This window comes from Papaver somniferum, unplaced genomic scaffold, assembly GCF_003573695.1.
Source record: "Papaver somniferum cultivar HN1 unplaced genomic scaffold, ASM357369v1 unplaced-scaffold_131, whole genome shotgun sequence".
NCBI lineage: Eukaryota > Viridiplantae > Streptophyta > Magnoliopsida > Ranunculales > Papaveraceae > Papaver > Papaver somniferum.
Genome location: NW_020622270.1, coordinates 1,786,940 through 1,809,482, shown reverse-complemented (window position 1 = coordinate 1,809,482; position 22,543 = coordinate 1,786,940). Strand labels below are relative to the sequence as shown.

General features: G+C 36.1%; 1 protein-coding gene across 1 annotated transcript; it reads left to right on the top strand.

Annotated features, from left to right (window-relative positions):
* The first annotated feature begins 21,163 nt into the window (after window positions 1–21,163).
* Window positions 21,164–22,054, top strand: LOC113332335. The gene is made up of 2 exons (XM_026578883.1): window positions 21,164–21,391; window positions 21,527–22,054. The coding sequence occupies exons 1-2, from the start codon at window positions 21,164–21,166 to the stop codon at window positions 22,052–22,054; spliced, it is 756 nt and encodes a 251-aa protein (XP_026434668.1).
* Window positions 22,055–22,543: the final 489 nt, after the last annotated feature.

Below are 22,543 nucleotides of genomic sequence, written 5' to 3'. Positions count from 1 at the left end.
CTCACGCAAAAAATCTTGGTTGAGAGATATACTCAGGTATACTTGTTGGCAATCGTATTTTCAGTTTTTCAAGCTATTTTCTTATCGTCTTTAGCATGAGTATCTTTGCGAAAATGCTTGCACAAGTATTTGTTTTACTGTGATCAGCTTTTTTTTTTGTCTTTATTTTGGTTAAACTTGGAGTTACTCTTGTACTTTAAAATTGCTTCTCTTATGAGACATTTTTTTTTTGGAGTCTTTATGATTTCCTCTTGTACAAAGAGTTCTCTGCAAGGTCGTGTGCAAATCAATCTTGTCATTCGTTTGGGTCGAGATTGATCTCGTACGGGCTACCCGTGTGTCTGACACGAATCAATTAAGGAAACCCTAAAAAAACTCCTTCCCTAGGAAACCTTTAAGTACTCAACCTATTGAGTTACGTAAGTCACGTACGCATACTCTAGGTTTGGGTTGTCAAGAATGTCTTCTTCTTCATCTCACTATGGTGATTTTGCAAAGGGATTTCTTGAGAAAGGTTTTGATTTCGAATCAAAAGGGATGAAGAAAAGAACTCTGGTAGAAGATGGTGCACCCTATGCCTCATGCTACTAAACATACTCACATCAAGATGTTGAGACTGTGGATATGGTTTCTGCTGAAGTGGTTCATGATTTTCTGAAATATTTTGAGAAAGCAAAGATGCAACTTGTTGATACTATGAAGGATCTTGATGTGATTAGAACTGAGTTGAAAAAGGTTACTACTGACCTTAGTCTCATAAAGTCACATGTTAAAGGACTTCTCATTGAGTATATCTTCTTTGAAGATGCAGTTGATGATATGAATCGCAAGCTCAAGGTCTCGAAACCCGTGAAGCTGTCGAACGTGAACTTTAATGCAGCTTATGATCAGTTTTCTGGAAGACATTGTTTTATCTTTATTTTTCTAGGAAATTTCTTAAGAGAATTATTATTCTTGTTTTTGTTTAAGAAGGATAACTAGGGTTTGGAATAGCCATTATTGTGAGTACACATAGCTATGTCCAACGTTTTCATCTTGCAATGTTTTTAGATTTATTTATTTAAATTCTAAAGTGATTTGGAAGATGATATTTCAGTATTAATCTTTATGGTTTTATATATCGCAATATGTTATGGGATATGTGTGTTTGCATCCGTGAACTATTATTGTCCCATATGATGTCAAAAGTTATCTCTTTCATATGTCGATATGCATGTATTGATACAAGATCGATGAACTTTTGACAAACAAAAGTTAAGCCTATTATGTCAATTATTTGATGAAAGATAGGCTAAAATCTTTTGTTTAGAAAGATTATGTCTATTGTACGTCATTGTGCAAATAGTGATGAAGATAGAATGAATCTTTGTATATTTCGCAGTATTGATCTTCCCTGATCCATATTTTATGTATATACTGTGCAGCTCCATAAGTTTTCTTATGTGAGCATTTCCAACTAAACAAATCATAGATTCGTTTGTTATTAATTTGGTTGTGTATTCCGATTAAATTAATCATGGGTTCTCTTGTGATTAGTTTAATTGAGAATTTTTTTATACAAAATCATTTCCTTATGGTTTTTGGTGTCCAAAGAAATCCTTCTTTTCTTGCAAAAGTAAGGTCGCTCTTGTTGTTCTTTCGGGAATGACATCAAATGGGGGAGAGTTCTTTTGAACTTGCGCTTAATTTCCATATCTTTGTGGGGAGTGCGGCTGTGGAATATTTTAGGGGTTATCTTGTATCTTTATAAACTCCTTGATGAATGCATTTAACTTTGGCTTTATGATATTGCATCTAAACAAGCTGATATGTACTCTTCTTTGGTCTTGAATCATCTCCGTGGAAATTTCATTAGGATCCCGTTTTCGTACCTTTGCCAATTTTTTTGACAAAGGGGGAGAATTAATATGTAGTTCACACTACAAATACATATGGTTTACGTGTTTTACAGATCATTATGTAAGGGGGAGTGGTTTTCATGTTGAGATGAAAGTATTGACTAAGGGGGAGTGATACATATCACCATAGTATTGTTGTTGAAGTTGTGATATAAGAACTTTGATACTGTGTAATAATACTACGACAGTGTTTAACAATGATCGAGAGCTTTTGTTTTCTCATTGTTATGGCTACGGGTCTTCAACAACTATGATGCTGAATTGAACATATATGGAATCATGGGAGTACTTGGAAAAGACGAAGTTTTCGAGTAATGTTGAAGCACCAAGGAGATCAAGCATGTGGACGAGAAGCTACAAAGTTTTATTTATTTTGTAATCCATATGTATTGATAGTTTTGCCACTAAAATTGACAAACAGGGAGATTGTTAGAGCATTGCTCGGTCGAACTCGCATGCGTTGCTATCTCAAGCATGTTTGTCAAGTTTAGTTGTCAAAAGTATATGTCTTGATTTCTAGACTACTTATAGCTAAGTCTCGGATTAGGACATTTTAGTGTAGTTGAGCTCCAAACTCCATGGCGATCATCTTACGAAGACGAAGAACTACTCAAGGAACCAGTGGAACTTCATCCGACCAAAAGGTATGCGGAGACTTGAATTTATGTATCACTCAAAAGTCTATCTACTCTATCTCCTACTCTTGAGACAAAGTCGTATAAGTATGATGTCGAGTTTACTCGCCTATCTTTTTCTTCGCTTTAACCACTTTTCATCTTAACCCGTGACGAAAGTCATGATGACGTTTCAATCTTGAAAATAGCTTTGATGACGATAGTTATGTATAACGACTATTATAACATTATAGAAGAATGTTTCAATGATTGAAATGTAGAGTTGAGCTTATGTAACCAACTATGGATAAGCATATATAGTGTGTTCGCACATTAGTGTATAAATCCATGTGCCAAAAACCAAGTGTGTGCATATGTGTGCATACGGTATTGGTGAAGAAGACAGGTTGGGTACGCGTACCAGCGGAATTTTTCGAATAGAAAATTTCTGCTGAGTTTGTAAGTTTGCAAACTGTTAAACCAGTCACCTTAGGTACGCGTACCCACGAAAGTGTTCGACCGAAAATTTCTGCTGAGTTTCTAAACTCAAATCCGGTAGCTATGGTATACATACCCGTACGCGTACTGATGAGGTTGTCAACCTATCAATAATAATTCGCTTATGCTACACAATTCTATAAAGAAGTAGTGAGGCAAGTCGAGTTCGTATCCACAGGGAGGTGTGAGTTTTAAGTTATTATGTAAGACAAATTGATGTTGCTGGAAAACACAAATTCTGAAAATTGCAAAGTTTGTAATTCAAATTATGAGATGGAATTGACTAGAGATTCATTCGCCACTACCAAACAAGATATTATAAATCACAAAAGTTTCACTTTCAATAAATTTGGATTGTTAACAACTTTAAGACAAGTTATAAGTTCAACTAATCTTTAAACCCCAAACATCACCGCATACAATAAGTTCTCTAACTGATTCTAACTAAGTGAACTACCCAAAATAAGCTCTCTAGGTGTAATTCAAACAATCGCATTAAGATTTATGAATCAAGTTGTTCCTAGTCACATGTACATAAGCTCGACACATTAACCTAGGGTTATCTTTTACACACTATTGCATGCAAAATCCCTTTGCAACAAATAGTGCACCGCTACTTATGTAAAGATTACTCCAACAATTACGGATCAAAGTTCTCAATACTAGCATTAGAGTTGCAAACGAGTTACCTAATTGCGCACTTAGATATCTAGCAAACACCTCATGGTCATATAAACGGTAAAAGATAATCAACAAAAGAATTTTTATGAAAGAATAACTTGCTTAAGATTTGATTAATAAAACATGTTTGGAGTTTTGAAATCCTCCCCAATCAATGATGGAATTAGCTACTCATATTCTTAGTTTAAGCACAAAAATATATTGAAAATAAATAAGGTTTCAAGGCTTTAAAAAATTGCGAAAGCAAACCACTGTGAGATACTAAGCAGCTTCAGAAAACAGGTTCAGGGACTCGTTTTATGGAGTTTTTTCTCTCGGGAATTTCTGCGAGCAGCTGCAAGCACAAAACTGGTGATAAAAGAGGTATCTTTCTCTGTTTCTGCGTCTCTCTTATATACCTTCTCTGCCCTGTAGAATCGTGACTTGATCAACACCCACTTTCCTTGTTTAATATAAACTTCAGAACAATCAACAATCACAGCCATCCGTTAAATAATCCACGACAAAGACAACATCTTCTTGGCTGTTTTCACTGCAAGAAACTCCTTCCAAAATAGAGATAAATTGGTACCCAAGTTAGGTTAACTTGTTGGCTTCTGAGTCAGGTTCAAGCCAATGCCAGACACGCCACTGTACTTAGCCACCGAGCCACTGACTTGCACCAATTTCCACCAGGACCCATGGTGAATTAGTCTACACAAGCACCTTCATTCACTGACCTTCATAGCCTATGCCAAGTGACCCTCATACACAGCCCATAATACCCACGACAGACCTGCTACAGATAAACCTTCTATCTCAGCTTCTCAAAACGTTGCTCGTGTACATCGCAGTAAGCAACCACATTACCCGCAGCAGCAACACTTCAACTCGACTGCGGTTCAGCTCAGAGTACCACCAGTTCCATGCTTGTCTTGAGCTCAAATCACCATCAGCGCCTAGCTTTTTATCTTCTCAAACTCCAACTCTGAGATTGCAGCGTTACCCCCATCTGTTCTGGACAACTGCACTACTGCCTGCAAAGCCATGGCTCAAATCTGTACATAACTAGCACAGAGCTGGTACTTTCTTGCTCGCTGCCAAGACTGCACATAACGCCCACCTGATTCACGGCATCTGCAGCTTTAGTCTATGACAGGCATCACAGCACCATTGAGTAATATGTATCAACAGCAACACCATTATTGTCTCTTGTTACCCCTTCCTTGTCTCAGCACCTACACATACTCCAACTCTGTCGAGAACTATGGCCAATTCCATTTCTTACTCAAGCACCAGCATCAATTCTCAGCTTCAGAGAACTCTCTTGAACCCTTGTAATCTCGAACTTCAGTTCACTTCATCATGCATTCCAACACCACCTGCTGCTTCATGCCAACATCTCCTTCACAGAATTGCACTTCTTTACAAGACTTGAGCTTCAGTTCAAAGCACTACCAAAATCAGTTCCCAAACTTGTTGATCCATTGATAATTAACAGCACATTTTCTTCCTCTTTCTCCAGCTCATTTCCAGGCCAGTCTTCATATCTTAGCAGCAGTAACACTTCAGCTCGAGAACTTGATGGCTCAAGCATTTTCATGAACACCTGATGAGCAGAAATTGATAGTGTCTCTGTGCATCAACAAATCCCCTTCTCTAGTTCTCCAATTCCTGTAAATTCAAGTTCAATCAAACCCATAACTCCATTTCTTCCAGGAACTGCAAATCATTCATAATCTTCACATTCAGTCTCAAAACCAATTCAATTCATGGCAACAAGAGGTACAGAAATTACTCTCCTTCACTGCTTTTCCAGCATCAATACAGCCTCAAAACTCAACCGAATCGCCACAGAATTGAGCCAATCCTCATCCCTGTAAGCAATTCAACACCCATTTCAGAAATTCAGCCCGCAAACTCGTACCATCTATTACTCCTCCTGATTGCCATACCCACAGCAACAGATCCCATTTAAACCCCAATTTCTGTCCATAACCACCACTGAAGCCCTTGTCTCTGTATCTCTTCCATTCGTTACTCGAGTAACAGCCACAGCAATCCAATTTCAGTTGAAATTTCAAGTTAAAATGCAACTCAAATCCACCCCAAAACACCAGCAGATCCGACCACTTTTCGTTTCCAAGTATAGCTCTTGATTCCTGGAAAATACCCATCTCGATCCCTCGCAAGCAGCAAGGATTAGTGTAGACTCTCATGGCTTGAAATGATGTTGAACTAGATCCCCTTTCTGTGTAGCAAATAGACCTACTTCTTGAATTGTTTCCTCCACCAGCACACATGTGCCTCTCATAATGTGAAATTCACTCACAGTGTTGAGTTATTATTATTTTATTTATTTTTTAATGAATAAAATGCACTCCATGAATGGCCACATGACCGCCACACAAAGTTCCAAATTGAAACTATGATGGAGCATATGTCTTGGGAATTTTCCTGCTGTAAAACATTTAAGAAAATAAAATTAGTGACGCTTTTCCTTCCTTTTTGCAACTTCAAGCCTTTGTACCTAAAAACATAGAAAATATGCGTAATATACAAAATTTCAAGAGAACTAAGAAGAAAAGTGTAAGAAATCGTTATCAAAATTGGGTGTTTTAGATACCTATCACGTACCCAAGATGGTTATATTTCTCAAATCGGAAGTTCATGAACTTAAACAATAAATCAATAAGGAATGCAATCTTTGCAAACCGTGGCTATATTGTTCATGAATTGATTCAAGTGAATCAAAACCGATTTTGTTTCAATTGTGTCTATTCACAAAGACCTAAGCAATTGCACAACTCTTCAACTAGTTCTTTTGAGTCATTTGAACTAGTTATGTGAAGAAGATGAATAGGTTAATATGGATGTGCATATATGGCTAACCATTGGTTAACTATTTGTGAACCAACTAAGTGTATACGTTTAGGTACGGTTACTCAAACCTAACTAAAATACATTTCATTTGTGTGTGACAAGCTAAGTTTCGATCTAACGGTTGAAAGATATTAGCTTGGTTAAATCAGGTTTTTCATCTAACGGTGAATATTGAATGCTTTGTGACCAAGGTAACTTGGATTGCAAACACTGATTTGAAAACTATATAAAGGAGACATCTAGCAATTGGAAAAACTAATCCCCCACACCTACTGTGTGATACTAGTTGGTTTTGCTAGATTCGATTCTCCTTTAACATTAGGGTTCTTCTCGAGACCCTGTAGGTTAACGACTGAAAGACTTCATTGGGATTGTGAAGCCAGACGAAACTACTTCTCTTGTAGTTGAGCGATCTGATCTTGCCATTTTCTATCGTACGAGTTCAATTGAATAATTGACTTTATATTATATCTCCGATTGGGAAAGATAAAAAAGAAATCACAAACACCTTCGTCTTGTGATTCCACAATATCTAGTTTCGCTACCATACGATTTAGACTATTGTGAGGTGATTGATAATTCTAGGCTGTTCTTCGGGAATATAAGTCTGGGTTATCAATTGGTTTCTGTTCACCTTGATTAATATTTTATCAAAAAACGAAACAAAACTCTTAGGTTTATCTGTGGGAGACATATTTATCTATCATCGTAGACTTTTCTGTGTGATACAGATTTATTTATTAAAGTCTTCGACTTTGGGTCGTAGCAACTCTTGGTTGTGGGTGAGATCAGCTAAGGGAATCAAGTGTGTAGTATCCTGCTGGGATCATATACGTAAGGAGCGCAACTGTACCTTGAATCAGTGTGATATTTATTAGGATTCAACTACATTCCAGACCGAAGTTAGTTTGTAGTAGGCTAGTGTCAGTAGCGGCTTAATACAGTGTGGTGTTCAATCTGGACTAGGTCCCGGGGTTTTTATGCATTTGCGGTTTCCTCGTTAACAAAATTTATGGTGTCTGTGTTATTTCTATTCCGCATTATATTTTGTTATATAATTGAAATATCACAGGTTGTGCGTTAAAGATTAATCAAATAGAGTATGCAACCTTTGGTTGTTGATTTACATTGATTGACACTTGGATATTGGTCTTTGGTACCATCCAAGTTTATCTCTCTAGTATTTGATAAAGACTCGCAGATTTCCATTTGCTTGGTTAAAGATCAAATCGAGAGATTGAGAATTTAACTCTTTGATATACTTTTATCTAGATTGAGTCTGACTATCTAGTTGATTCTCTAGAAAGTATATAGGAGTTAGGCCATACAGATTGCTAATCGAAACATTGGGTGAGGTTGTTTGACCCCCGCTTTTTCACTAGTAACACAATGAGGTGTGGGGATTAGGTTTCCCAGTTGCTATAGTTTTCCTTTATATAGTTTTCAAATGAGGGTTTGCAATCCAAGTTACCTTGGTAAAAAATCATTCAATATTCACCGTTAGATGAAAAACCTTATTCAACCAAGCTAATATCTTTCAACCGTTAGATCGAACTTAGCTTGTTACACACAAATGAAATGTACCCTCATTTAGGTTTATGTAACCGTACCTAAACGTGTACACCAGGTTGGTTCACAAATAATTAACCGAGGTTAGCCATATGATTACTCTCATATCCACCTTATTCATCTTAACCATAACTACTTCAAATGACTCAAATGAAACTAGTTAAAGAGTTGTTCAATTATATAGAAAACACAATCGAAACCAAATCGGTTTGATTCACTTGAATCAATCATGAACATTATAGCCACAGTTTGCAAAGATTGCAGTCCTTATGATTTAAATGTTTAAGTTCATGAACTGACCGATTTGACAAAGTAACCAGCTTAAGTATGCGTACTTAAGCAACCGGATTTTGAGTTTTTTAAGTTTCCAAACTCCGCAGAAATTTTCGGTTCGAAAACTTCCGCCAGTATGCATACGGGTACGCATACTTAAGGTGACTAGTTTAGGAGTTTGTAATTCCCAAACTCAGCAGATATTTTTGGTTCAAAACTTCCGCCAGTATGTGTAAGGGTACGCATACTTATCTTGTCTCCTTCACCAACTTCGTATACACACATATGCATACTCTTGGTTCCCGGTTTATGGATTTATACACTAATGTGCGAACACACTATATATGCTTATATCCAAAGATGGTTACATCATGAACTCTTTATTTCAATCATTGAAACATTCTTTTATAATGACAATAGTCGTTTTCACACACTATTAGCATCAAAGCAATTTTCAAGATATTGAAATAATCATTATCGAAACATTCCAAGCCTACATCAAATGATTGTATCACACAAACCATGTAAGATGTTACTCGGAAATTTTCTCATGATATAAGATGAAATTGAGTGAAGAGAAATCTTACCAACAAATATTTTGAGAAATATGTCAGCGAGATATACTCAGCTCGAAATATCAAATGTGTATAGAGAAAACTATATCGTAACACGACTTATGTTTCAATATAGGAGATAGTAGAAATAGACTTTCCAAGTGATAGATGAGTTCAATTCTCCACATACCTTTTGTCGAAGAAGTTCCACAAGCTCCCTTTAGTAGTACTTCGTCTTCAAGAGATGAACGCCGAGAGATCTAAGCTTAACTACACTATCTATATCCTAGTCCAAGACATCTATAAATAGGCTAGAAATCAAGACTTATAGTTTTGATCACTAACATTGACCAACATGCTTGAGATAGCAACGCATGCGAGTTCGACCGAGCAGTGCTCTAACAATCTCCCCCTTTGTCAATTTTAGTGACAATACTATCAATACATATGGATTACAAAATATATAAAAATTGTAGCTTCTCATCCACATGCTTGATCTCCTTGGCATCTTCAACGCGACTCGAAATCTTCATCACTTCCAAGTACTCCATGATCCTAAAGGTTGTAAGTTCAGCATCATAGTTGTTGAAGATCCGTAGCTATAAGAATGAGAAAACAAAATGCTCTCAATCATTGTTATACAATATCAAAGTATTATTACACAACATCAAAGTCCAATTGTATCACAACTTTGACAACAATACTATGGTGATATTCATCACTCCTCCTTAGTCAATACTTTATCTCAACATGAAAACCACTCCCCCTTACATAATGATCTGTAAACCGTATGTATTTGTAGTATCACACTACACATTAATTCTCCCCCTTTTGTCAATATACATTGGCAAAGGTACGAAAACTAGTGGGATCCTCATGAAATTTCCACGGAGATACTTCATGAATAAAAGAGAATACCATACCAACTTATTTAAATGCAATCATAAAACCGAAGCTAAATGCATTCATCAAGGAGTTAATAAAGATACAAGATAACCCCTAATATTCCACAACCGCACTCCCCACAAAGATTTAGCAATTAAGCACAAGTTCAATATGAACTCTCCCCCATAAAATGTCATCCCCAAAGGAACAACAAAGGCGACCTTACTTTCACAAGAAAAGAAAGATTTCTTTGGACAAAATCAAATCACATGAAAACATGAGTTTGAATCCAAAGTATTCAATTGAATTATTCATAAAAGAATTCATGATTAATCCAATCGAAATGCACAATTAAATTAATCACAAGAAAACTCAGAATTAATTCAATTGGAATACACAACCAAATTAACCACAAAAATGATTAATTCAATTGGCCATGCTCGACATAAGAGAACTTACAGAGCAACAACTAAAATAACCATAAGAGAATGATAAATTTAGTTGGTCATGCTCAAACATAAGGAACCTTACGGAGTAACATAGTATATGCACAAAAATGTGGATCGGAGATCGACAAATACTGCGGAATAGACAAGGATTCATCCTATTTTCCATCACTATTTGCACAATGACATACAATAGGCTTAATCCTTGTACACAAAAGTTTTATCCTTTATTCCATCAAAACAATTACATAAAAGGATTTAACTTTTGTAATGTCAAAAGTTCATTCTATCTTCTATCAATACATTCATATCGACATAATAGAGATAACTTTTGAACAAGTATGGGACAGTCACAGGTTCACGGACGTAAACAACATATCCCATAACAATTTGCAATATATAAAATTATAAAGATTAAAATTGCAAAAAATCATCTTCCAAAAATTTAGAATTTAAATAAATAAATTTAAAAAACATAGAAGATGAAAATCGTTGGACATAGCTATGTGTATTCACAATAATGACTATTCCAAACCCTAGTTATTCTTCTAAAAACAGGAAATAAATTATCTAAAAGAATATTTACTAGACATTGATACCTCTGAAGAATTCTTTATCGTCCCCGAACTCCTTGTCGTCAACATCCATTGGTACATAGGGTTCATGGAGAAAGGAGTCAATTCCAACAAACCTTCTAGGCTGATGATGTCGAACCAGGGCCTTCTTAATTTCGAGAGTTCTCATAAAAAAAGACTTTATTTGTTTAATCTCCTTCCTTGCTTCCTTCAATTCTTCAAGAACATCAGAAAACTTCTGAGAATTTGAAGGAACATCTCTTGGCTTCCTCACATTCCTTCTTCTTTTTTTCCAAAGTTGGAGGAAATGGAGATTTTTCTTTTTCCTTCATGATTGATGGCTTAACAATCATATTAACATCTTTTCCATCAGAACACATGATGCTTGGAGTCTCCATACGTGTATGGGTTTGTGAGAGGAAATCACAATATAAACTCAACATGCAGTCTTAAGATGAAAAGAGTTTCAGAGAAGGAAAAAGGAATGTAGGGTCACAGAATCTTAAACAGTACAGATTCACGCACACACAATTCACAACCCTAAACAGAGTAGAATTGTCGAGAATAACCCTCTTTTGATAAACAGGGAGGTTCCTTCCAATATCAATTAGATATGAAAGAATTCCAAATCATACAACAAATCTAAGAAAACCAAAAAAAAATTTATTTTTTTTCCTTACATTTTTAAGCCTGTGGTGTGCACAATCTTGTCTCTTTTAATCAGGCACATGAGACAAGATGCACCAAAACAACACAATCAAGTTGTGCTGTGGTGAACAAAAATTTTTCCACCATGACTCTTTTGAAGGGAATTCATAGATCCATGTCTATCAAAATGTGTAGACCATACTCTTTTCTCTAGTGGTCTTGACCTATGTTTGGAAGCCAACTTCTTTGAAGAGGATAAAATCTTACATACCTCAGCGGTTTTTTGAACAAGTTTGAGATTGTTTGCTAGGAGATTTGCTCTTCGTTGAAGTCTCTTGACATGTCTCATCTTGTGTTTATGCTTGAAAATTTTTGAAATTTCATGAACATTGAGTGAAAAATAAGAGCATGTCAATGGATGATCTGATTCAGACGCCCGGAATGTGCAAGCTGCTAGGCACAGAGTGGAACCTGAAAAGTCAGACAGAGAGTTTCCAACAGAAAGGTTAATTTCTTCTTCCAGATTGGTTGAATTTCTTTCTAGAAGAATATCAAGATTGATGTATGTATTTCTATAGTTATCAAAATCGATATCTTCACAAAGAAGTGCAACACTTGATTTTTCTTGTTCATTGGAATCATAGTGATCAGACATTTCATCAAGAGTTGCAGCAATACCTTTGTCTCCAGTGTATTTTCTACGATTCGGACACTCATTTACAAAATGACCAAAACCTTTACACTTAAAGCACTGTGGCATATCCTCGTCATCAACCTCGTCAGCATCCCTTATTTTAGGAGGAATGCGATTTTGAGGTTTAACTGACGACCTAGGTTTGTCTCTGGAAAACCGTTTAGTTCCCTTCAATAGAAGATCCCTAAACTGTCTTGTGATCATAGAGACTGATTTGTCAAGATCTTTCATCCGATGAATCAACATCAGAAAGATCATCCTCAGATACATAAACACTTTTACTTTTATCAAGTAATTTGGTGTTCTTTTGTGCTTTGAAGGCAACATCCTTTCCATTTTTGGATGTATGCTCATGATCAAAGATCTTTAGCTTTCCAACCAACGTGTTTCTGAAAAGAGCATCAAGGTTATTTCCTTCAATGATGGCATGCTTCTTAGAATCGTATCTAGATGACAGCGATCTGAGAATTTTTATCACAATGTCCTTTTCAGGAATAGTCTTACCCAATGCAAAAGATGCATTAATAATTTCAGACACTTTGTGATTAAACTCATTAAATGAATCTTCATCTGCCATACGAAGGTTTTCCCAATCGGAATTAAGGTTTTGAAGCCTAGCTTCCTTCTCACTGGTATTTCCTTCGAATACGGTTTCTAAGATATCCCACACATCTTTAGACCGAGTGCACGTAGTTACATGGTGTTGAAGATCTGGGGTAATGGAATGTATGATGGAATTCAAACCTTCGGAGCTTTGCTGTGCAACAAGTATCTCGACAGCATTGTATTAACCAATGTTCTTTGGAACGGTTGCATTCCCTACCGCCACAACGGGAGCATCATAGCCATTAACTACATAAACCCATGATTGAAAATCACGCGCTTGAAGAAAGACACACATAGCAATTTTCCACCACAAGTAATTAGAGCCACCGAAGGCTGGTGGTACGTTTATAGAGATAACACCTTTGTCCATATCAGATCGCTACAAACACAGACTTATTAGGTCTTTAATGGGTTTTCCTGCTCTGATACCAATTGAAAATGCGGGGGTCTAACAACCACACCCAACAATTCGTTTAGCAATTTGAGAGGACTTACTCGAATACACTTTCTAGAGAATCAACTAGACAGTCAGACTATCAAAGAGTTTAATATATCTAAATCTTAATTCAATCCGCAATCAGCAAATAGAAATCTGCGATCCCGATTGAATAAGAGGAGTTACTTGAACGGTACCAAAGACCAATGTTCAAGTGTCAATCAATGTAAATCAACAACCCAAGGTTGGATATTTTGATTGATCTTAACGCATAACCTGTGATATTTCAATTATATAACAAAATATAATGCGGAAAAAAAAATAACACATACACAAGAATTTTGTTAACGAGGAAACCGCAAATGCAGAAAAACCCCGGGACCTAGTCCATATTGAACACCAAACTGTATTAAGCCTCTACAGACACTACCCTACTACCAATTAACTTCGGACTGGACTATAGTTGAACCCTAATCAATCTCACATTGATTCAAGGTATAGTTGCGCTCCTTATGTCTCTGATCCCAGCAGGATACTACACACTTGATTCCCTTAGCTAATCTCACCCACAACTAATAGTTACTACGACTCAAAGTCTAAGACTTGATAGACAAATCTGTCTCACACAGAAAAGTCTATAGGATTGAATAAATCTGTCTCCCACAGAAATACCCAAGAGTTTTTGTTCCGTCTTTTGATAAATCAAGGTGAACATGAACCAATTGATAACCCGGATTTATATTCTCGAAGAACAACCTAGAATTATCAATCACCTCACAATAAACTTAATCGACTATCGAAAAAAGTTATTGTGGAATCACAAACGATGAGATGAATTTTGTTTGTGATCACTTTTCTATCTTTCCTTTCAGAGATATAAAATCTCGAGCCAATTATTTCAATTGCACTCAATACGATAGAAACAACAAGATCGGATCACTCAACTAGAAAGATAATAGTTTGGTCTGGCTTCATAATCCCAATGAAGTCTTCAAGTCGTTAACCTACAGGGTCTTGAGAAGAAACCTAAGGTTAAAGGAGAATCGACTCTAGTTATGCAACTGGTAACACACATGAGGTGTGAGGATTAGGTTTCCCAGTTACTACATTTTTCCTTTATATAATTTTCAAATTAGGGATTGCAATCCAAGTTACCTTGGTAACAAAGCATTCAATATTCACCGTTAGATGAAAAACCCGATTCAACCAAGCTAATATCTTTCAAACTTTAGATCGAACTTAGCTTGTTACACACAAATGAAATGTACCCTCATTTAGGTTTATGTAACCGTACCTAAACGTGTACACCAGGTTGGTTCACAAATAGTTAACCGAGGTTAGCCATATGATTACTCTCATATCAACCTTATTCATCTTAACCATAACTAGTTCAAATGACTCAAATGAAACTAGTTAAAGAGTTGTTCAATTGTATAGAAAACACAATCGAAACCAAATCGGTTTGATTCACTTGAATCAATCATGAACATTATAGCCACGGTTTGCAAAGATTGAATTCCTTATGATTTAAATGTTTAAGTTCATGAACTAACCGATTTGACAAAGTAACCAGCTTAAGTATGCGTACGGGTATGCGTACATAAGCAACCGGATTTTGAGTTTATTAAGTTTCCAAACTCAGCAGAAATTTTCGGTTCAAAAACTTTCGCCGGTATGCGTACAGGTACGCATACTTAAGGTGACTAGTTTAGGAGTTTGTAATTCCCAAACTCAGTAGATATTTTCGGTTCGAAAACTTCCGCCAGTATGCGTACGGGTACGCATACTTATCTTGTCTCCTTCACCAATTTCATATACACACATATGCATACTCTTGGTTCCCGGTTTATGGATTTATACAATAATGTGCGAACAAACTATATATGCTTATATCCACAGAGGGTTACATCATCAAATATTTATTTAAATCATTGAAACATTCTTTTATAATGACAATAGTCGTTTTCACACATTATTAGCATCAAAGCAATTTTCAAGATATTGAATTTTCAAGACTTATAGTTTTGATCACTGACATCGAAAAACATGCTTGAGATAGCAACGCATGCGAGTTCGACTGAGCAATGCTCTAATAGAAGCATCTAAGTTTCATCCCTCCTCCAACGGGAGAAGAAGCCGTAGAAGAGTTTGGTGATAACAAAATGGGAAGAACCATAATAGAGATGTATCGGGGCATGAACAAAATCCAAAAACAAATCTTTTGGGATGACACAATCATATATCCACAAACTTCTGAGAATGTTCATGAACCGGCAAAAGGCAAACGCAAATGTAGGCCAAGCAAAAAAGAAACTAAAAAACAACTAAGAGAATATACAATGGTGTTAGGTAAGAAGAAAAGTGAGCAAACCGCAAATACTAGAGATATTTCGGCCCATGAGTACACCGCGACAAAGTACTTGGAGCAAGCCAAGAAACGGGGTAGGAGTATTGAGGAGAAAAACAAAACAAGTGAGCGAGACTGAATAAAAAAAAGGTCTGATGTGTACATCACCACCAAGCCAACCATCTTCCTTAGACGTGAAGCTTAAGGCTCCAAATAAAGACTATTTGAATGAGATACCTCTATACATTAGAGAGTACGTTATATCCACCGTCGACGTTCCTCCAGATGGTAATTGTGGTTTTCATGTTGTCGTACAATAACTAGGGCCATTCACTCATGGTGCTAACCTATATGGTGGGTGTGCAATCACTCATGTAAGGAAAAGGTTGTTGGGGAAACTAAAGGAGAATCCGGCCTTTTACAAGACAATGTTGAGCGACGGGGATGCTAGTCTAAACGAGCAATTTGTTAGGTGTCAACATCGTCTTCCACTACGCAAAATCAGGGAATTTGTAACACCCGATTTTGCAACGGATATTTCTTAAGTAACGTCGTATCGGCGTTGGTAACTTTGTAACGTTGGATAATCGTTGTAATAATTGGTATCTGTTACAGAGTTTCAGGAGGGTTGTGGGTAATTACCTTCCTATCCTCAACTTAAATTGCCAAGTTACATTGTTACCCTCCATTACTACTATTAGCGCCTCTATTACTACTATCAGCTCCCACTTTCATCTCACACTCAAGGGCTACCCCGCCTCCCAACGATTTTGGCTTTTTTCTCCAACATTTTTTTCTCATTATAACTCTTCATTTTAATTACCGAAAATCAGAAAACAAAACTAAAATTAATGAAATTAGTTTTTCATTTTTTTTAATTGTGCGAAAATTAAAAGAGAATAAATATGTCGAGAACAACTGAGAGCCTGAGACATTTCTCCACCCATTTCCCTTTTCCTCTCCGTCCATTTTACTCCATCGATTTGAGCTTCAGAAACATCGAGATGCAGCTGCAGAGAACTTCATTAATAACATGAATCAGTCAATTTTTCTGTGAATTATCGATGTAACCCTAAATTTAAGTTGAATCGATCTCTCATAGAAGTTTTGACACTGACTCACAATCTTGGAAATGTAAATCTGGGTTATCATCATCTAAGGTACTTCATTTATTGGTTTTTCTCTGAATCATTGCTTTTAACATTTGGGGGTTTAATAATTTTATAAATTGGAGGTTAGAAACTATTGGTTTTGAATTTGAATGATGCAATTTCTGATGATGTTTATGAACATGTATATCTTTTAGATTTATATGTGATTGTAGATTTAGGTTATGGTTTTTGTGTTTGTTGAGTGTTATTACGACGATTTTGTCTATGCATTGTGGATGTTGCAGTACATTGTTTATATTTAAGAATATCTCAGTATCTTTTGTTTTTTTTGATATTAGACTTAGTCAGACATCGTATTTTACTTGTTTTAGGATGTCCAAATTTTTTATAGGATATGTCCATCTGTTTGTAATGGGTTAATCAATCAATTGTGTCTTGAAGCCATAGCTCTCTGCGAATCCCACCAGTTTCAACAATTTGATGAAAACCAAAGAGAAGCTATTGTTCATAATTTGTTCCCTTTGCCTAGTCAGATCTCGTTCTTTCTTTTTTCATTGCCAAAATAGTTTCTTTGGGTCAGTGGTCAGATACATTGTATATATAATTAGATGTGTTATGCCTCCCCAGCACCAAGTAGTTTTGTGGGTCAGTGGAATTGTAGGTTTCACAGGACTCATCTTGAGTCAAGTTATTCCGGCTTTGACCGATGCTCTACAACTTGTTACCTTTTGTCGATACATTTAGACTCAGTTATAGTGTTTAGTGGTAGGATATTGTTACCATTAGTGAATCGATTGTGTATGTTGAGAAGCAGTTTCTGCACTTTAGATGAAAAGCAGAGAGAATTAGGATTCCTAATATGTTCCCTTACCTTATACTAGGATTTCAGTTCTTGATAGAATTCAGATAATGCTTTAGTAAATTCATAGATCATATAATACATTTCAATATACCACAGTTTAACATACCATTATTCCTTTCATTAGAAATCACAAAGACATCTCCAGCATACCAAATGTAACCCACTATTTTCAAATCAACACAAAAAGAAACCGAAATTGCAATTTCATTAATCAGATTTACAAATACCATCACCATTACTGATCAGACACCTAATTACCAAGTAGTTCCATTACAATCAAACCCATTCACAAGATCAACATCAAAACATGACCCAAAAACCTAATATGTTATTCCCTCAAACATCTGATAGATTAACTATTCATACCATGAAAAACTAGACTGTTCGACCCACCTGCAAACACCTTAATTACACACATACTTAAACTGTTACCCCCCTGCAAACACCTTAACACCTTAAATTGTTAGCAGTTATCATCTGCATAACAATATCAAAACAAGCCCATTTGTTCAAAAAAAGAAAAACATCCGAGATAGCAAAATAACCACAAGAAAACCAATACCTATTCTGTCAGCAGCTTCAGCAATATGAGCAAAATCAGCAATATGAGCAAAATGATCAGCAAACACCTACAAGATTTCTTTGAATTTTCAAGAAGAAGCACTTAGTCCGATTTCACAAAATCGAAGCTTTCCCATCGAAATCTTGTTTATGTTCCAGGGATGATTATTCATCATCATCACCGCCGTTCTCATTGCTATGCTGACTGCTATCGTCGTCGTTGACGTCGATGCCCATCTCATCATAGATGTACTCATTGCTATACTGACTTCCTGTTTCTGTTGCACTTTCATAACCTCCATCACCTTCATCTTCACTTCCTTCATCATCTTCATTCTGTTCCACCAAATCTCCAATTTCAACTGGTTCACCATTCTCATCAAGACCATCAATTGTTTCTCCATCAGAATCAACATTCAGTCTCTCATTCATGGTTCTTGAAAAAAGCCTATGGATTGCTTTTTCTGCTAAGAATCTTTCATACCATGCATCATACAGCTTTTTTTCTCTCTTCCTCCTTTGTTTCTCTGTCTCAGAATTTCTCTCATGATCATCACTTCTCTCAAAATCATTCTCTTTCTCTTCAGAATCACTTGTGGTTGCACTGCGGGTCTTTCTCCAAACAAATCTTCTCCTTCTCCTCTCCTCTATCTCTCTCCTCTATCTCTCTAGCTTTCCTCACATCTCTTGCAATTATTGTCCTCTTCCATAGTTCATATTGTGGAGCAGTTTCCTGACGAACTCTTTCGTACTCAATCTGACGATTTCTCTTGTCAATCTCTTGCTGCAGAAAATCCCTCAAATTCTCCAACTCTCTAGTACACAGAGTCTTCGAAACTTTCTTGGAGAAGTTAAAAGGTCCAGAAGGATGATTATCTCTGTTAGCAATATTGTTTCCTCCTTGATCACCCATTATCTCTAATATATGTTTTTCTTAATTTCCTTGCCTGATCTTTTAGGAAGATTTTTGCATATTTTGGAAATTCTCGGTTTAGTTTCCTTTTGTAAAGAAGATGCCATAAATAGTAATCTAAGGCATTCGATGGAACGTCTCGTCCCTTAGCTATTCACGCCTATTCAAAGGCATACGCAACAAGTCCTAAACCCATCATAACTCCTCCTTAACTCCTGCACTCCAACATTGCTAATGGGAGTATACCAAATTAGTGGGGGTGTCCAAAATCATATAAGAGAAAACTGGTTTTGATTTGGGGATGGTACGCCCCCCACTAATTTGGTACATCCCCATTAGCCTAATTGTAGACTCTTCCGGTTCTCAATATCTAATAACTGCCATTAAGGGGTTGATAGACAGTTCAACCAAACACTAATTATCATATTTTATTTTTGGTAGATACTGAAGAGCCAGTACATGTTGAGAGGCATTATGTGGCGTTGGTGTACTGCATCTATAATTATCATATTTGATTGTCCTAAGAATGCAGCTGATTTTAGACCTATAAGTTTGTGTAATACTTCTTATAATATTATCTCAAAACTTTTATCCAATAAATTAAAACCATTATTGAGTAAAATCATCAGTCCTTATCAAACTGCTTTTGTCCAAAATAGGCTCATGACAGACAATATTGTAATTGCTCATGAAATTGTTGACACTCTTAAGAAACATAAATCTAAAAAAGGTCTTATGAATGTAAAACTTGAAATGAGTAAAGCTTTTGATAGGATTGAATGGAGTTTTTTGGAGGATTGTTTGAAATGCCATGGTTTTGATTATGATTTTTGCAGGATGATAATGGGATGTGTGTCAACTGTCTCCACTTCTGTGCTTCTAAAAATGGTGCTCCATGTGAACAATTCAGACCAACAAGGGGATTGAGACAAGGTGACCCCTTGTCTCCTTACCTTTTTATTTTATGCATGAACATTTTTTCTAAAGCTCTGATGAATGCTGAAGATATCAATCTTATTAAAGGTATTAAAGTTACTCATGCCAGTCCTTCTGTGTCTCATCTTTTTTTTGCAGATGATCTTTTGATCTTCACTAAAGCAAATCCTAAAGAGGTTAGACATCTCAACTCCATCATTGAAAAATTTAGAAGCATATCTGGTCAAGCCATAAACTTTGACAAGTATGGACTTGCTTTCAGTCCTAAAACTTGTAACCAAGATAAAAATACCATTACTAATATTCTTAACATTAGAAGAATGGGTTTACAGGAGAAGTATTTAGGAGTTCCATTGCTGCTTCAAAGGAACAAAACTGAAAGTTTCTCAGGTATGTTTGATAAATTTGGGTGCAGATTAGGTAATTGGAGAGCTAAGCATTTAAACCAGCCTGCTAGAACTGTTCTCACTCAAACAGTTTTAAGATCTATTGCTACTCATCATATGAGTGTGCTATGCCTAAAAAGTTGACTGATAGAATGGATAGTATTCAAAGAAGGTTCTGGTGGGGTAAGAGTAATAACAATAAAGGTTTCTATTTCAAAAACTGGTCTACTGTTGCTAATTCTAAAATGAAAGGTGGTCTGAATATCAGACAATCTGCCCTTTTTAATCAAGCTCTACTAGCTAAACTAGCCTGGAGGATGTTACAGGATCCTAATGCTTTGTGGGTTCAGATTTTAATGCATAAATACTTTCCTAACTTCTCTCCTTTTTCAGATGAAATTAGTACTAATGGAAGTTGGATATGGAGAGGCATTTGCCAAGGACTGCAAATTGTTAAAAATTGCTAATGGCAGGGACATTAATATATGGAAAGATAGGTGGTTGCCTGAATCTAAAGAATTAGTTCCCTCTACCAACTGGTCTTCTGGAGTTGAGTATGTTTCTCAACTTATTGAGCAAGATACTAAAAGCTGGGATTTGAACATGGTAAATGTTCTGTACCCTGAAGAAATTGTTGAGCAGATTTGTAGAATTAGAATCCCAAGGATAGGAAAGGATAAAATTAGGTGGACAGGTACTAGAAATGGGAAGTTCACAGTCAAGTCTGCATACAATATCTTATTAGATGAGTACTATTCAGGTGTTACCAGTAGCAATAACAATTTTCCATGGAAGAGACTGTGAAAAATGAGTTTACCTCCTAAAATTCTCCATCTCCTATGGAGAATTCTTCAAGACTGTGTTCCTACTAGAGAAAAAATGGTTAAACATGTTCAAACCATTGATGACATTTTTTCTTTATGTGGTAATTGTAAGGAAGAAGTTCAACATCTTTTTTTGCATTGTTCTGTTACTCAGCGTATTTGGTTTGATATGGATACCACTGTGCTTCCCTCTGTTGGTAATCTGGATTTGGTATCTTGGTTAACTAACATGTTTACAGCTCAAAATTTTAATGATGCGCAGCTGTAGGTAAAGATCAGGTTTGTTGGTTGTATGCTGTGGCACATCTGGAAACTCAGATGTGTTATAATTTTTGATAATGCTCAGTTCAAGCCAGATAGCTTTATCCATGATTTTAAAAATTATATTTCAGAGATTGAAGCAAACATTATAACCCCACGGAGTATTAGTAGAAGTACTTCTATACCTCTGAAGTGGTTGGCACCTGTAGATTTTGAAATCAAAATAAATTTTGATGTCTCTTTTATTACTAAAAGGTTACCAGTGGGTGTGGGACTAATAGCTCGCAACTCTGCAGGAACTTTCATTGCAGCAAAAGGTAGTTCATCAACAGCTGTAGATGAAAAGCAAAGGGAGGCTATTGCAGCGCTGGAAGCACTGAAATGGGCTAAGGAAAGGAATTTTACGGAGCTGCACTTGGAAGGCGACATCATCAATGTAGTGGATGCAATTAATGGAATCACTGGTAGAATAAATTGGACGACAAATAGTGTCATCCAAGAATGTCTTGTTTTACTTAATTCATTTAGTAGATGGAAATGCTCTCATATTAAAAGAGAAGCGAATAGAGTGGCTGATGATTTAGAAAAATATGCAAGATCTAACGCAAACTAGGTTTGGCATGATCATCCTCCAGATTTTATCACTCGAAATCTGGAGATAGACAATATACAAGTTTGATTTTTCAATCTATTAAATTTTTCCTATCAAAAAATAAAATAAAATAAAAATAAAAATAATGACAGTGTTCACACCTGAAATGGCTTAACATTCATGAGATAATTTGTTCGGTGTACAAAAAATGGTCAAACATAATAGGTCAACAAATGTCAAACAAATTAGGTCAAACCTGACAAGTCAAGCAAAATAAAATCAGCACACATGTGTATATTTATTTAATTTTATTTAGTTAAAAGATGGGCCATATCTTCACTTGAACTGCAGCATGGTTTGGTTCAGGCATCGTGCCATATCTCAATACCCTGGTCCTTGAGTCCTGACCAACAACTAATTAATCAATTAATGTCAAACAAATTAAGTCAAATAAAATAGGTCAAGCAAAATAAAATCATCACAGTGCCACATAATGCCTAAATTTTAAAA